Source organism: Hemiscyllium ocellatum, chromosome 1, assembly GCF_020745735.1.
Source record: "Hemiscyllium ocellatum isolate sHemOce1 chromosome 1, sHemOce1.pat.X.cur, whole genome shotgun sequence".
Taxonomy (NCBI): Eukaryota; Metazoa; Chordata; class Chondrichthyes; order Orectolobiformes; family Hemiscylliidae; genus Hemiscyllium; species Hemiscyllium ocellatum.
Window position 1 is genome coordinate 87,290,225 of NC_083401.1, and position 16,597 is coordinate 87,306,821.

General features: G+C 37.4%; 1 protein-coding gene across 6 annotated transcripts in view; it reads right to left on the bottom strand.

The window, feature by feature from the left end:
- Positions 1-236: 236 nt before the first annotated feature.
- Positions 237-16,597, bottom strand: part of pcm1 (pericentriolar material 1) — a 156,418-nt gene continuing 140,057 nt past the window's right edge. For 2 of the 6 annotated variants that reach the window (XM_060823968.1, XM_060823934.1), the window contains 8 exons: positions 16,004-16,063; positions 15,519-15,666; positions 14,633-14,790; positions 10,688-10,760; positions 10,294-10,523; positions 7,690-7,782; positions 3,061-3,178; positions 237-2,364 (listed from right to left, as the gene is read on the bottom strand). In XM_060823968.1, coding sequence (XP_060679951.1) covers positions 2,339-2,364; positions 3,061-3,178; positions 7,690-7,782; positions 10,294-10,523; positions 10,688-10,760; positions 14,633-14,790; positions 15,519-15,666; positions 16,004-16,063 — 906 coding nt within the window. In that variant the 3' untranslated portion in view covers positions 237-2,338. Of the gene's footprint in view, positions 2,365-3,060; positions 3,179-7,689; positions 7,786-10,293; positions 10,524-10,687; positions 10,761-14,632; positions 14,791-15,518; positions 15,667-16,003; positions 16,064-16,597 lie in introns of all 6 variants that reach the window. The other 4 variants (XM_060823962.1, XM_060823928.1, XM_060823943.1 and 1 more) reach the window with 3 other exon arrangements.

The following is a 16,597-nucleotide window of genomic DNA, read 5'->3' on the forward strand; positions in this document are numbered from 1 at the left end:
TCCAATACCAGAAAACAATGCTGGGCATGGCATTAGCATGCTGATAGGTGTGCAGAGACCTTTGTAGTGGTCACGCAACATAGAGACAATGTTGAATGCAAATCATGTTTTTGTCTAATCAGGTTGGAAATAGGGTTTCTGAACTTGATCAGAAAATCTGGGCTTGTTTTCAAATAAAACTTGAATTCTTAAGTCAGTCTATTGAGTCAGTACAAATTGAGTATGATTTTCTCACATCAGTAATGACAAACACAAAGGATGTTACTTTATTTTGAAATTGCATAGTAAACATTTTAAAATCATACATATAAAATGGAGGTTAAAGACTGATTACACAACACAGCAACATGCCTGTCAAAAAATCTAAATTTAAATGCACAAACCATCAAAACATTTAAGATGCAAAAATGAAAAGCGTTGAAAGGTAACTTAGCATGTCTAATTCTTCAAAAAGTGGTTTGTGCTGCCACTAGCTGAAACAGTGCACCTCGTCTAAATAGTGTCAAAGACAAATCTGTATTCAATTTCACAAAAGTCTTTTTCTGTAGGAATCACTTCTAACTGCCCTCAGGCATTTGCAGAAAAGTAAATCAACTCCTTCTTTGTGTCTAGTGTAGTAGCATGCTGCAGACAGCAACATATTGTTAAAATCACTCTTGTAAGAAATTTAGAAATCAAAAGGTTTAAGAATGATTGTAATGAGGGATGAAATATTTGCTTGTTTGAATAATTTGTAATATTTCCACTTAACATGCTTTTACCCAATTTACAAAAGCAATAGTTCCAGTAAATTATATTAACTTCTAGACAGATCATACTACAGACTGACAATTTTATGCACACTTTATTTTAGGCTCTAATAAAGTAAAAACATCTCAAAATCTTCAAGAAAAGCACAGTACAGCCTGTTATCAAGGCCTGACTTGTTTTACTAAGACCTGGGAAAACATCAACTGCAATGATGTTCTTAAAATAGCACTGTGTTAGTATTATATGCATGTAAAATGAATATGTCCTTGTATGCTATTAGGGCTTATGAAAATGAAAATAAATCACACAAAACTTGTATGCATGCGAATGATACAATTGCTTAAATCTGGATGGCATCTCAGCTCTTGAACTAAATAGAATATGCAGTTTTCCATTGTGACACCACCTTGGAAGTTTTGGAACTAATTCAGATCTTGCTTTTGACACTGAAGTTTTAAATTAATAGTCATTGCTCACTTGCAATTAGATTCAGTTGAGTGGCATCCAATGACTCACTTGAATATATGTATAAAAATAGTAAGCAGTTTTAACCAAACGTTTCAGAGAATTTTAGCAGATGACAGCACTTTAAAATAACAAATCAATTTCCTTAGTTCTTGAAAATATCAATCTTACACTGTGTTTGTACATAATTCTACACTAGAATATGAAAGCAGAAAAAAAACACAGATTTGAGATCAGTAATTCAGTGTTAAGACCAATACAACTCACTTTTTCCTGCAACACATCAATACTGTGGCTCTTTCTAATTTGCAAGTGAGTTGCAATGTTAACAAAAGTAGGACAAGTTACTTATATATCCAACATTCATTATCACATTTCAGATTTACGGGTGTGTTTGGTAGATGAGAAGAGGCTCTACTGAAAAGACAGCAGCACAAGTCTATTGGAACAGTTTAACTACGACTGGTGAATCCAGCTAATGAAGAATGAGATCATCTGTGCCAAAATGCTGCATTGAACACAGCAGATATATTGAGGTTACCTTATTGTTTGCAAAGTGAACGTTATGTCAGAAGATAATAGCAGATTCCTATGAACTGCATATGGGGAAACGTTATCCATAACAAAAATGCTTGCAAACATCGTAGAGAGTCCCAAAAATTGCTCCCCAATAAAATCTCTTGAAAAATAGGTCGAAATTGGTGCTATTTAAAGAACAACAACATATGAAACAGCAGATGGAGTTATCCAATCTAGGTAAAATGGACTGAGGAAACTCTCATGAACATATCACATTCACCATCTTCCAAATGTCAAAATATAGTAGTGTTGGGACTATAGACTTTAATTATAAAAGTGGATTTATTTTAATATAAAACAGGGTTGTGTGTCATTTCACTTGTAAAACTTGAAGCTAGACTATTTAAAAACAAAATTATTTAAAGTATTGATGCATTGTAACTTATGGAGCAGGAAATACTGGTCAGTCTTAACTAAATAAGGGAACAACAATTCTAGCAGAAGGCTAATTAAAAGAAAATGTTTTTAGCCGTAAACAAGGATTACATTTTAATTAATGTATTCAAACCAAACATTACAGTGATGAAGATCAATAAATATTCATTCATGCACTTCGGGCTCCACCGTTTTCTAAAACAAAGGGGAAAAAATTAATATTGTTGATAGCTTACAAATCAATAATACTAAATACAGTAATCACACACTAAATACCTGTTAAATTTAACTTCTATCTAGTTCAGGTATGTGAATTAATATTCCTCTGCTGCAGGTCCACACTCCTTCCAGTTAATAAAGATCAGAACAAATAGCATGATTCAGGAGATGGATTGTTCTCCTAGCATATGATGGCACCAAATCATGTCGAGTAAACATATGTCAGAAGGAACTTTTCTTTACGATACATTTTACCCAAGAAAAAAATTAAGGAAGAATTTCGAGCTCAAAACATCACATCAAATCTCTATCCATGACAGTATCTCGCTTCAAATGTCATGGGCTCTCATCTTAATTAACAGTCTCCTGTGTCACACCTTGCCAAAGGCCTTCTGAAATCCAAATAGATCACGTATCCTGGCTGTCCTTTGTCTAACTTGCTTGTTACCTCCTCAAAGAATTCTGAGGATCCCACAAGTTGAATGATAATGTTGTAGTTGTTTATCCCTAAAGCATCTTCACATATTGCACATCAGGACTTTGGTTTATGAAAATAATTAATATACAACCTATGAAAAAACTTTAAGAAATCCAATATTATCTGAAACCCTACTGAGCAATTAAACTACAAAATGCAGGCAAGTTATTGCAAAAGTCTAATTCATTTGTTACCTGGTTCTTTTAGAGTATCTGGGTTGCCTGCAAGTTCTTGTGCTCCATCTGCGTTCAGAAGAACACAAGCCAAATTGTTATGCTGCTCTTCCTCAGAAATTCTCCTAACCAATTCATCCTGTGGAGATTTGAAAACAAATGATGGGACATGTTTTTAAATTAGTGCCTATTAGTATCGCTAGTCAGTCATCTCAGGACTCAAAGTACAATTTCTAAAATTCATGGGCACCACCAAATTGGGAGTACTGTCAATTTGGGGATGTCTAGTGAAGGAGAGGTACTGCTATTTGGTTGGCAAAGGTATTGCCAAAGAGAACAGAGCAATTAATGACTATTGACTGTTAACTGCCAGGCTTTGTTTAGTATCAAACCAGGCATGTTGACTTAGTTCAGTCAGGGTACTGCCCTCCGCAATTAACTGGCAAATAGCTGTTACTTAGTTTTATTGAAATGAAGCAGGTGCAGCACATGCACATGTTCTTATGACGGTATTTAATAGGACATCTAGCTTGTAGTACATATTAATATGAAAACTTGTAGGGTGATAAATAGGGAGGAAGATAGTTATAAACTGCAGGAGGATATCATTGCACTGGTCAGATGGGATTCAACTTGGAAAAGTGAGATAATGCATTTGTGAAGGGCTAACAAGGGAAGGGATCATTGTATAAATGGTAGGAACCTGGCAAGTACTGAAAATCAAAGGGAGCTTGATGTGCATATCCACAGATCCCTGAAGGTAATAAAAGCAGTAGATATGGTTAAGGTGATAGATGGGAGACTTGAATTTATTAGTAGAGGCACAGAATGCAGGAGCTAGGAGATTATGTTGGCATATGTGGGAGACTTTGACCAAAATTGACACAAAACTGTGTAGAAGCCAGAGTCACAAAGCAATTTTTTCCAGTAAGAGTTTAGCCTGTTAGCCATAGTTCTGTCTGAAGAATTCTGTTTTGATAGCCAGCAGCTGCAAGGTCAGGCTGTCTCTTCTCCTCAGTGCCATTAGATAATGTTGCTTCAAAGAATGATGTGTCGTTTCTCTTGTCCCTTATCAGTTGTTCTAGCCTAGCTGAAATTGCAATATAAGAGGATGTTCGGTTTTGTAGACATTAACAAATGTAGGTCAGGACAATGTATGGGACCTTACAACTGCCCCTAGGTTGTGTAATTAATGGGCAGTGGGGGCTTCTTTTTTACGATATAACTTGTAACATTCTGTGTTTCTTTGGAATACTTTGGACTTTGTTCTGAACGAAGATGTATTCCCCACGGCCATGATAAAGCTAGTTAATTGCTCAAGGTCTCGTCTCCTGACTATTTTGTTTTAAACGATTCGGCACAAGATTTATTTTCCCCAACAGAATATAACACACAGTACACTAGTTAAGCCACAATTGACGCATGCTGGCATTTCTGGCTATCAGATTATAAGGAAGGATGTGATTACACTAGAGACGGTGCACAGAAGATTTACCAGGATGCTATCTATGCTGCAAGATCTGAATTATGAGAAGAAATTGGATAGGCTAGGAATGTTTTCCCAGAGCACTGAAGTGAAGTGAAGCAGTGAAGGTTGACAGGAGACCTAAGAAATGTGTACAAGATTGTGAGAAGCACAGATGGAGTGAATAAGAAGGTCAAGAGTCAGACAGCATAGAAATGCTTTGGTCCAACTCATCCAGGCCGACGAAGTCGCCCAAACTAAACTAGTTACATTTGTCTCATATCTGTCCAAACCTTTTCTATTCACATAATTGTCCAAATGTCTTTTGAGTGTTCTCACTGTACTGCATCTACCACTTCCTCTTGCTGTTAACTCCACATACAAACCACCCTGCGTGAAAAAGTTGTCGTCCCTTTTAAATCCTTCTCCTCTCATCTTAAACCTATGCCCTTCAGTTTTGTACTTTCCTATACTAGGGAAAAGATGTTTGCTATTCACCTTATCTATGCCCCTCATGACTTTATAAACCTCTATATGGTCAACCCTCAACCTTCAATGCTGCACTGAAAAAAATTACTAGTCGCTCCAGCCTTTCCTCATAACTTCCAATTCTAGTAACATCCTTGTAAATGTTTCTGCACCCTCTCCAATATAATAATATCCTTCCTACAGCAGGGTGACCATAACTGTACACAGTACTCCAAAAGTGGTCTCAACAATATGACATTCCAACTCCTATACTCAATGCTCTGAGTGATGAAGGCAAGCATGCAATAATGCCTTATAAACCATCCTATTTATTTGTGACACAACTATCAAAGAACCAAGCACCTGAACCCCAATGTCTCTCTGTTCCATAATATTACCCAGGGTCTTAGCATTAACTGTTTAAGTCCTGTCCTTGTTTGTCTTACCAAAATGCAATACCTTGCAATTTTCCAAATTCAACTGCCACTCTTCAGCCCATTGGTTCAATTGATCAAGATTCTTTTAATGTTAGGATAAGTTGCACAGTTGGGCTGAGAGGTGGCAAATGGAGTTTAATGCGGACAAGTGTTAGGTGATTCACTTTGGTCAGAGTAAATGCAATGTAAAGTACTGGGCTAATGGTAAGATTCTTGGTAGTGTAGATGAGCAGGGAGATCTCGGTGTCCAGGTACACAGATCCTTGAAACTTCTTCTTAATATCAAAAAGAGCGGATTTTTTCTTTCTTCTGGACTAGAGATGCAGCACACGAGAAATGTAACAAGTTTGGCAAAGGATGTGTTCATGGGATGCTGCCTATACTGGAACAGTTGGAGATTAGCAGTTAAGTAATATTTTATCTTGTTAGGAATTTCAACAAAGTAATTTTTGTATTTTAACAATATGGAGACGCCGGTGTTGGACTGGGATGTACAAAGTTAAAAAAATCTCACAATACTAGGGTATGGTCCAACAGGTTTATTTGGAAGCAGGTTTATTATAAGACAATCTTACAGAAGTCTTATAATCTTATACTCCACAACCACCTGATGAAGGAGCAGCGCTCCAAAAGCTAGTGCTTCCAAATAAACATGTTGGACAATAACCTGGTGTTGTGTGACTTTTAACTTTGTATTTTAACTGTTGTAAAAATAAAGTGTGTTCTGATTAAAGCCTAGTGGTGGACCAATTGAACCACATCTGGATCACAAACCTTACACTTGTCTGTAAATAAATATAAAAGACTATCGTTTGACAATACTTTTTGGTTTTGGGGGAGCGGGGAGGCTTGTAGGTTGATCCATAACAACAGAATTGCACATCATCATCTGACTGGCAATATGTTGAGCGTGGTGACTGTGCAATGAGACCTGGGTTGCAGATGCAGCAGGCGGTGAAGACAACAAATAGTTGCCCTTCATAGTGACAGGATAAGCACAGGAGCAGGGAAGTCTTGTTGGAAAGACTACACATGGAATACTGTGTGCAACTTTGATTTCTTTATCTGAGAAAGGTTATTATGGCTATGATGGAAGTGCAACAAAGACCGATTCCACAGATGACAGGACTGACATACGAAGAAAGTTTGAATCTGGATTTTATTCACCGCAGTTCAGAAGAATAATGTGGGGATCTCAGAAACCTATAAGATTTGAACAGGATTAGACAGGGTAGATGCAGGATGGGTATTCCTAATGATGGGGAGTCTAGAACCAGGGATCACAGACTAAGGGTCTGTGGTAGACCATTTAGGCCTGAGATGAGAAGAAATGTTTTAACCCAGAGATGGCAAGCCTGTGGAATTCACTATCACAGAAAGCAATCGAGGCCAAGTCATGATTTCAAGAAGTTGGATACAGTACTTGGGCCTAAAAAGATCCAAGGAGATGGGAGCTGAATAGGAACAGGCTAATGACTTGGATGATCAGCTATGATCATAATGAATTGCAGAGAAGGCTCAGAGAACCAAATGGCCTAATCCTGCTCCTACTTTCTTTATTTCTATTTGAAATTTAAGCAAAGCTTGACAGTTAGCGGTGAATCAGCAATAACTGCAACATCTCCTCTGCAACACTTCTAGCACTCTCAGACCACTTGTCAACCAAACAACATTCTCTTCTCAATGTATAAAAATTGATTTTCCTCTTGTTGGTATTATTACGAATTGTCCTGATCAGCACAAGATGAAAAGTATTGACAAAATATGTCTATTCTCAACAATACTCAAATATGGCATTCAAAAATTGAGAAGTTGCAAACAAGCTTTACTGGAATTCTAATGGAACCGAGGGGCCATATCTATCAGGAAAGATTAAACAGTGTGGGGATCACTTCTTCACAAAAAAATCAAAGTCTTCAAGATTATAAAAGGGATTGATAGAGGTAATGTACAGAAAATGTTTCTACTTGTAACAGAGGACAGACAAGGGTCATGAACTGAAGATAGTCTAATAAATCCAACAGGGAATTCAGGTGATATGTTTAAGAGTGGTCAGAATGTGAACTCACTATGACTAATAGATATCGAACTAACAAGTGTAGGCATATTTGGGGGCATTCAAGAACATGGGGCAGAAAGGCATAGAGGTTATGTCAATCATGTCAGAGAAATGAGAATACAAAGAGGCTCAAGTGAAGCACAATAGCAGAATGGAGCTTTTATGGTCACTGATCCTGCTTCTGTGCTGTATATACTATGTAATCTCAGTACAGCGATTACCTCAGAGAGGACTGAAAGACTTGGAGGCAAGTTTTCCACTTTAACAAAGTCATCTTCATCTGATTTCTGGCTCAGATTGCCAGATCCAGCTTCCTGCTGAAGGGAGTAGAGAAATACATTACAAAGGCTTTGGTTAAAATCTCATACACAATTAAGCAAAATTGAATGAGAAAATGAGATTGTTAACATTGGAATGGCAAGAACAACTTCACACAATTTAAAAATTAATTTGACCAATAGAAACATCAAAAGAAACAAAGTCGTCTAAGAAAAATTTAAAGATTATACTTAAAATGCACCACCTTCCAAAATAAAACAAAGAACTGCAGATGCTGGAGATCCGAAACACACAAAAGCAGAAAGTGTTGGAGAAATTCAGCAGGTGTGACAACATCTATGAAGTAAAAAGAGAGTTAACTCTTCTTCAGAACTGGTAGCAGCTAGGAAATGATGGCATTTATGCTGATGACAGAAAGTTGGGGGTTGGGGTTAATGGGAGAATAGAATAGAATAGACGAGGGAGCCCTCTATCTGATGATATACCTTCCCAACATCAGTTTATAAAGCAATTATCTTATGCAGTTCATCAAATCACAGGTGACTGCGGAAGAACAGAAGACCATCTGGTTCTCATCCTATATTGGCCCACTGAAAGAGCTTTCTGCTTAGTCTTACGTCCTTGCTTGTCATCTGTCATCCTTAAAATTCATCTTCCTCTAGTATTCGTCCAACTCACTCTTTAAATAACTTATAGAATTGACATCCACTACCATGTAGTGCATTTCATAGCTGAATAACATTTCACCTCTAAAATTTCATTTTTTTTTATTCCATGCTCTCGTCATTGAACTACTTACCAAGAATTTTTCCCCTTATTTATTTTATCAAAATTTATCATCTCGAAAACTTAGATTAGCTTAACCTTTCTGGTTCATGGACAACTATTCTAACCTTTCCAACCTCTTCTCATAACAGAAGTTCCTCATCCTTGACAACAGTCCAGTAAACCTCCTCTACAACCTTTAATAATCTTCCATTGACCCAAAGAACCACCCTGCAGTGTGGAGTTCACCATGGCCTGTGTTACGCGAGCTAAGGTCTAACCAGATTTATAAAGTTTTAACATGTTTGCATTTATATTCTACGTCACTTATTATTAAACCAAATAACTTGTATGCCATTCATCCACATTATCAACTTCAAGGATTTGTGCATATGAACATTAATGTCCATCTGCACTACATTAAAAATGATCACCTATATTATACTGTCTTTCCATATTCGTCCTTCCAAAAATCATTACCTCAGAAGAGTAGGCAACTGGTGTAAGGTTTTCTTCAATTCTAGGCTGTCGACAATACTGGGACGTCTAGATTGACAGATGCTTGTTTGCAGAGTCCAATTTATTGAATATTCATTATCATCTTGGAGAGACTACATAAACTGTATTTAAAAGGTAGGGTGTATGTCGATCAGTGAGATAGATGTCTTGTTGCAGACATTCAGTGGTCTGTCAGCCATAAGGACATAAAAAGGCCATTAATACTATTCTGTTTGATGTTGACGTGCCACTAATTAAATCAAGATCTTGGCAGCACTAGTGTAAATGCCTGCCCAATAACACCCAATGGTTGTTTTCCTCAAGTAGTGTGTTCATTTCTAATTTGATAAATGCAGAAGAATGTACACATTTGTAATGAGTACATTTCTATACATTTAGCAATTTGAGACAAGATCTTCTATAATAATTGTGAAGAGCAGTAATTGTGAATGAATGATCAAATGTTACAGTCTTTGGCAATTGGTGATTCAGATGTATTGACCAACTAATGAGTTATTCAAATTGTTTTACAGGCGAAGGCGAGTACCTCAGTGTACTCAATGCATCACACTTTCTTGAATAAAAGAAATTTTGCACAGTTCTCTTGCTGCTTGCATGCTAACATATTTAGTCCTGCCTGATTCATTCTCTCTCTAACTGGCTTCCTTGGAAGATAAGAATTGACTGATGGTTATCACATAATGTAGGTCAGCCTTAGCTTCTCTTTTCTTGTCCTAAAAGAATAATCTATTATTACCCTTTCTGAAAGTTTGTCTCTCATGTGTCAATGCTTTAAACTCCCAAGAAACCTAAAAAGAGAAGTAAAACCCTAGAAAGACCAGAATATCAGAAGTTCTATCTGCTTAATTTACCCTATGAAGGGGCTAGTGAAAGATATTTTTAAAAATTTAGACAAGAATTCTGATGCAAGCAGCTTCAAAGAATCATAGAATCCTTACAATGTGGAATCAGGTCATTCAGCCCCACTAGTCCACACTAACCCTCCGAAGAGCACTCCATCCAGACACATCCCCCAACGCTATCCCTATAACCCTGCATTTCTTATGGCTAATCCACCTAGCCTGCATACCTTCGACTGATGGGGAAAAACAAACTGCTCCAACAGGCAAGTTCTGAGCTTTTCTACAATATAATTGTGTACCATCTACATGCCATATTTAGCACATAACTTCCCTAGAGGCTAATCAGCCCATCTGCACACTTTTGGCCGAAACAGAACATATATTACAACATATTTCCAACATTGAAAGGTCAGTGCTTACAAAATCATTCACTAACACAGGGGAATCTGTGTCAGGACTGCCAGTCAGTGAGCTTTCTGGTGTTCCTTGCAGGTCATTTTCTCGTTCCATTTGTATTGCTGTTCCAGCATTTGCATTTTCACAAAAAGGCAATGATGACTTTGGACTTTTGTTGCCTTCATTAGCTACATCAAACAGATTATTTTGGAAAGACTCAGTAGGAAGATCAGGATTTGAGTTACTTTCATTTTCTGTTACAAAATGAAAAGAAAAGTTCATTTAACACAATTATTTTGCTTACACAAGCAAACAATAATCAAATCTTTCATATTCTAATTTGATAATGAAATAAATTCAGAATTGTTGAAACCTATCCTGTCACTTTTTGAAAAACAGACAAAAGGTTAAACACTACCTGCAACCATAGGTAAGTTTGTTTTCATGGATTGACTAATCACATCATCCTTATTGGGTTCAGGACGAGCATCCTATAAAGAGGAAAGTTCTTAATGTCAATAAGCATGGAAGAAAATGTCAAAATACTAATGTTTACCATTATTATTATTTCTACCAAACTCAAATTGGTAACATGGACAGAACTTGTTTAAAATGCATTCTAATAAAGCCTTTTTTTTAAGAATTCCTACAGGATGGAAACAGGCCCTTCAGCCCAACAAGTCCACACCGACCCTATTCCCCTACATTTACCCCTAACTAATGTACCTAACACTATGGGTAATTTAGCATGGCTGATTCACCTAACTTGCACATCTCTGGCTTGGGGGAGGAAACCGGAGCACCCGGACAAAACCCATGAAGACACGGAGAATGTGCAAACTTCACACAGTCACTCGAGATGGGAAATGAACCCGGGTCCCTGGTGTTGTGAGGAAGTAGTGCTACCACTGAGCCACCATGCCACCCCATATCCTAAAAACTAATGCTGATACCATGCACGTGGCTTTGAATACAAGCTTCTTACAGATGGCGGTAGCATAGAGACTCGGAATTGTAAAATATAAAAGGCAATGCACGACTATAAGTACTGTACTCAAAGTCAGTCCATCTAAGCAATGAGGAAATAATTGTTTAGCTTGAGTAGGCATGTCGTCTTTCATTACTATTAACCAATTTTAACAATTTGGTGCATATCAGCTGAAATTCATCTAACAGGAAAGAAATTATCAGAGAGAATGGCATAAAGAGATGCCATGTTTAAATTTGGAGATCTCTGATGTTGACAGGCTTGCAGATGTCATTTTCACTCTCCTCATGATTATTTGCATGAGTTTTTGATACAGGGTTGATGTGAAAGTTCTTGCAGTGCAGGAATAGTGTCCATATCTCTGAGACAGAAGTCAGAAGACCCAGACCAAGTCTTATCTGCTCCAGAGGAATGCAGAACACATCTGAACTGGTTGTTTAATAATGTCTATGGAGCTTATACATATTTCTCTGTGTGAATGGTTAGCATGTTTAAGATGAATGCTTTGTCAACAATAAGTTTTCTGAATGATCAATTATATCACTAGCTTTAGGATTCTGTTTAACTAGCCTCTTTTGTAACCACTGAGCCCTCAAACACTAGGGGATAATGATTAGTTTAGTACACAGGGTATTCATGTTGGCTGTGAATCAGTACAGTACATGTCACTTTATCAAAACAAATACAGAAAAAGCTGGAGAAACTCAACAGGTCTGGCAGCAACTGTACAAAGAAATAGAGCTAACGTTTTGAAACCAGCATGACTCCTCTTCAGAATGGTCACCGTTACAGTCATCTTTACTCAACCTCTGAAGTTAACTTTATCACCTTTGGGTTTTGCTCTACTTCTCAGGCAATACATCCCAAACAATAAGAATAAAGCAATTTTGAACCACCAAAGAAAATAATAGTTTTATTTTAAAAACAAAATAATCTGAAACAAACAAAATACTGGAGAACTCAACCAGTCTGGCACATGTGGAGAGAAAAATAGTTAATGTTTCAAATCCAGATATCACTCTTCTCAAGGACTGAAGAAGTCACAAGCCAAACTCTAAGCATTATCACTGTTTTGCTCTCCACAGATGCTGCCATACAAGCTGAGTTCTCCAGTATTCTGTATGTTTACAATAATTCTAATTTATATCAACCAAGGATTGGGAAGTCCTGCAATGTATTTACCATGTAAATCCAAACAGTTTTCAGAATTTATTGAAGGGCTAAAAGTAATCATAGAATCCCTACAGTGTGGAAAGAAGCCATTTAATCCATCGTGTCATACTGACACTCAGAAGCTCAACAACAGGAGACAGGACTTGCTTTTCGGACTAGAGGCCTGCCAGCAGTGGTGTCCCTGGGATTGGTTCTGGGTCCTCTTTTGTTTAGGAGAAATTGAGGATTGCAGATGCTGGAGATCAGAGCTGAAAAATGTGTTGCTGGAAAAGTGCAGCAGGTCAGGCAACATCCAAGGAACAGGAGAATCGACGTTTCGGGCATAAGCCTTCTTGAAAAAGGGCTTATGCCCGAAACGTCGATTCTCCTGCTCCTTGGATGCTGCCTGACCTGCTGCGCTTTTCCAGCAACACATTTTTCAGCTCCTCTTTTGTTTAGCATTTATATAAATGATTTGGATGAGAATATGGTTAGCAAATTTGTGGATTGACACCAAAATTGGTGGGACAGTAGACGGTGAAGAATGTTTCCTAAGATTGTAAAAGGATCTTGATCAAATGGGTCAATGAGCTGAAAAATGGTACATGGATAAATGCGATGTAATGGTTGGGCCTTGGGAAGTGTTGTAGAACAGAGAGACCTAGTGGATCAGGTACATAATTCTTTGAAGTTTGCATCACAAAGACAGGGTGGTTAAAAAGGCATTTAGCATGCTTGCCTTCATTGCTCAGTTAAAAAGTTATGTTGAGGTTGTACAGCACATTGGTGAAGCCTTTCCTGCAGTATTGTATCCACTTCTTGTCACCCAATTATAGGAAGGATATTACAAAGCTGGAGTTGTTTCAGAAGAGATTTACCAGGATGTTGCCATGTACGGAAGGTTCGAGTTATAGAGAAAGGCTGGATAGGCTGGAACTTCTTTCACTGGAGCATAGGAGGTAGAGAGGTGACTGATAGAGGTTTATAAAATCATGAGTGGTATAGATAGGGTTAGTGGTAGGTGCCTTTTTCCTCGGATGGAAGGTTTCAAGACTCGGGAGCACGTTGTTAAAGTGAGAGGGAAAAGATTTTAAAAAGACATATGGAGCAAATTTTTTTTATAGATTGGGATTTGCGTTGGAATGAACTTTGTGAGGAAGTGTTGGATGCGAGTATAATTACAATGTTTAAAAGACAATTGGATAAGTACATGAATAGGAAAGATTTGGAGGGATACGGACCAGGAGCAGGTGGTGGGACGAGTTTAGTTTGGGATTATGGTTGGCATGGACTGAAGGGTCTGTTTTCGTGCTGAGATTCTGTAAGAGCATCCCACCTGGCCTCAGCCCCACACTCCATCCCTGTAACCTCACATATTATTATGACTAATCCATCCTCTAGACACTACAATTTAGCATGGCTAATCCTCCTAACCTGCACATCTTTGGACTAATAATCTTGAAGTTAACTTTGAAATGCAAAGGGAAGTCAATATGCTATAAAAGGCCACATATTTTTTCTTTTTTAGGACTGTAAATGGAAGTTGGACTGTTACATAAATGGAATGCCAGGACACTTTGCAACTTGAAGATGAAGTGCTTCAGTCAATGCCAGACAAATGCTTTTTCAAGCAGTAAGGGAGAATCTGAGGCCAAGTGGTGCTGAGTTCCTCTGAGTTCAGAATATTCTTTCAGGTGACAGCCCTCTAATTGGTTGAGCTGCAGAGTGCTAAAAAGCTGTAAGAGCCAGGGCAGCCTGCAAACGGAAAGCATTCATTTTCTTCGTACTCAAAAGTACTGAGAGACATCTGAATCCATCCCAGAAATGTGGACTTTTGAGCTTCAGAATTTTCTTTACTTTGTCCGTAATTTTTTTCCACCTGTAGTATCAGTGTCAAATCCTTTGTCACGTGTCTGTCATAATTGTGAATGCTGAATGTGCAGTTAGGGTTTTGGAAGGAATATTGTTTCAGTTGCATAGTAATTATTCAAAAGTTCTTCTTTCCCTACTTTTGGTTAAGTGTGCTGCAAAAAATAGTTATTTTCTGTTAATAACAAAACCATGTTTGAATTGCTTTTGTCCTCAATAGCAGACAGAAGTGCAAACTGGACAATTTGGTATTCTAATTAGGATTATATTCAGTCTAGGATCGCTTTTAGAACAATCAGGCACAATTAAGGGCACTCTCATCACAGTCATAATAACACTCATTGAATACATTACCTGTTCAGGATCATTTTCATCAGCAATTTCATTGTTGGCTTGAAGTGACGTTTGGACATCAATAGTTCCAGCGTCAAAATCCTCTATTTCGTCTTCTTCATTCTCATCCTCCCCACTGCCATAATTAGTAAGGGCCTGAGTTTCAGCCTTGGACAGACCTGATGATTTCAATAAATTAAAAGGTCAGATTTATATTCCTTTTCTATCGTGAATTAAATTTGCACTATACTAAGTAAATCACAAACTGAAATTGCAAGTCATTCAGATTTTCAAGCTTTTCTAGATTTTTTTGAGACTTATATATTTTCTTTCCACATGGCTACAAATGTCCAAAATTTCGCATTAAGTTGTGCTTCCCACTTAAGCATCTTAAAGTGTATTTTCATAGTTCCAAAGTTCAACAGTTCACCTCCATTTTGTTCATTTTAGTCAAATCAAATTAACGTCATAAATTCCTGAAAAACTGCTTTACTTATTTTAAAATTAATATTCAATTTACTGGATGGCACACAAAACAGAAATACTCAGAGTTCATACAGGACACAGTGAAGTGGGGTTGGAAAACTATATTTCGCCATTGAGCTTATGAAAGCATTTTAGATCAAACCTGGTAGATCTTGGTCTTAGCTCAAATTCCACACAATCTGTGGCTTACACTTCATTTTTACATTCCTGTACAAATGATAAATCAAATTTTGGTTGGCCGAGGAAAGAGGTGGTGGCACTCTGATCTTGATAGCATAAACCATGAGAAATCCCGTGTCTTAGTTGCTCCAATCCCCCCAGAGGAGAGAACTTGCGTATGGGAGGTGGTTTTCAACACACGAAACATTATATGCATTTTACCTACATAACAGGCAAATTATTCTGTTGAAAAGCTTCTTACTTATAGAGACACATTTTGCAGGCAGTAATTCACTGTCGACATCATCCTCCTCTCTGTCAGACAAAGCACTTTTCAATAAGAGCTCAGCTTCAGTTGACTCATTTACTTTGAGACCATCTGCATTTGTTGTTTCACTTTCATCCTTATCCTACAAAAATCAAAAATTAACAGTAAAACGAAGTTTGTTACCTAGAATATTAAAAAGCTCACAAAAATCTACCAGGAATGCTATTAGTTTAAACATTTAGATTGTTCAAAGAATTTGAACAAAAATGTTGATAAATTCAAACTTCTAAAGCAAATTATTCATCTTGCATAATATTCCACGGCAGTTGAGAGGACTCTCATAGTTCCTAGAACATTTGTTGAAGCAATTACTTCATTAAGCCATCAAAAGTCAGATTTCTTTTTAAAAAAATCAGAACAACAAAAACCAAAATCAACAGTGACCATTCACTGATTTCTTTTTTTCCAGTCAGACTTACTTTGTCTTCATCTTCAAGCTCCTCTGCAGAGGAACCATTCTCTTTGAAATGCTGTTTCTCCTGTTAAAAGGAATATTTTAGAACAATACCTTATAAAATAGCTTTCACAGCAAACTAAAGTAAGTATCACTTCATGCTGGTTATCTAAAAAATATGCCTTTACTATTCCTTTCTTAGACCTGGGCAAATTCCAACAACAGAATACACTTTCATATGACCAATAATGGGGAGATACCTAATATTATCATCGCTACACTAGTAATGCAGAGATGCAGTTTAAAATACCGCCATGATAGAGGGTGAAATTTTAACTCAGTAAAATCTGGAATTAAGCATCTAATGATGACCATAAAACCAACGTCAGTTGGGGGAAAAAAAAACTACTTGGTTTACTAATGTCCTTTAGGGAAGGTAGCTGCCTTTCTTATCTGATCTGGCCTACCTCCAGACACACAACAATGTAGTTGACTCTTAACTGCCTTGAGAAAATAAGGGACAAGTAACAAATGCTGGTTAATCCAGCGATGCCCTTGGCCCAAGAATGAATAAAAAGAACAATCTCATGCTTAGACTTTTTAGTTCACAAGCATCCAG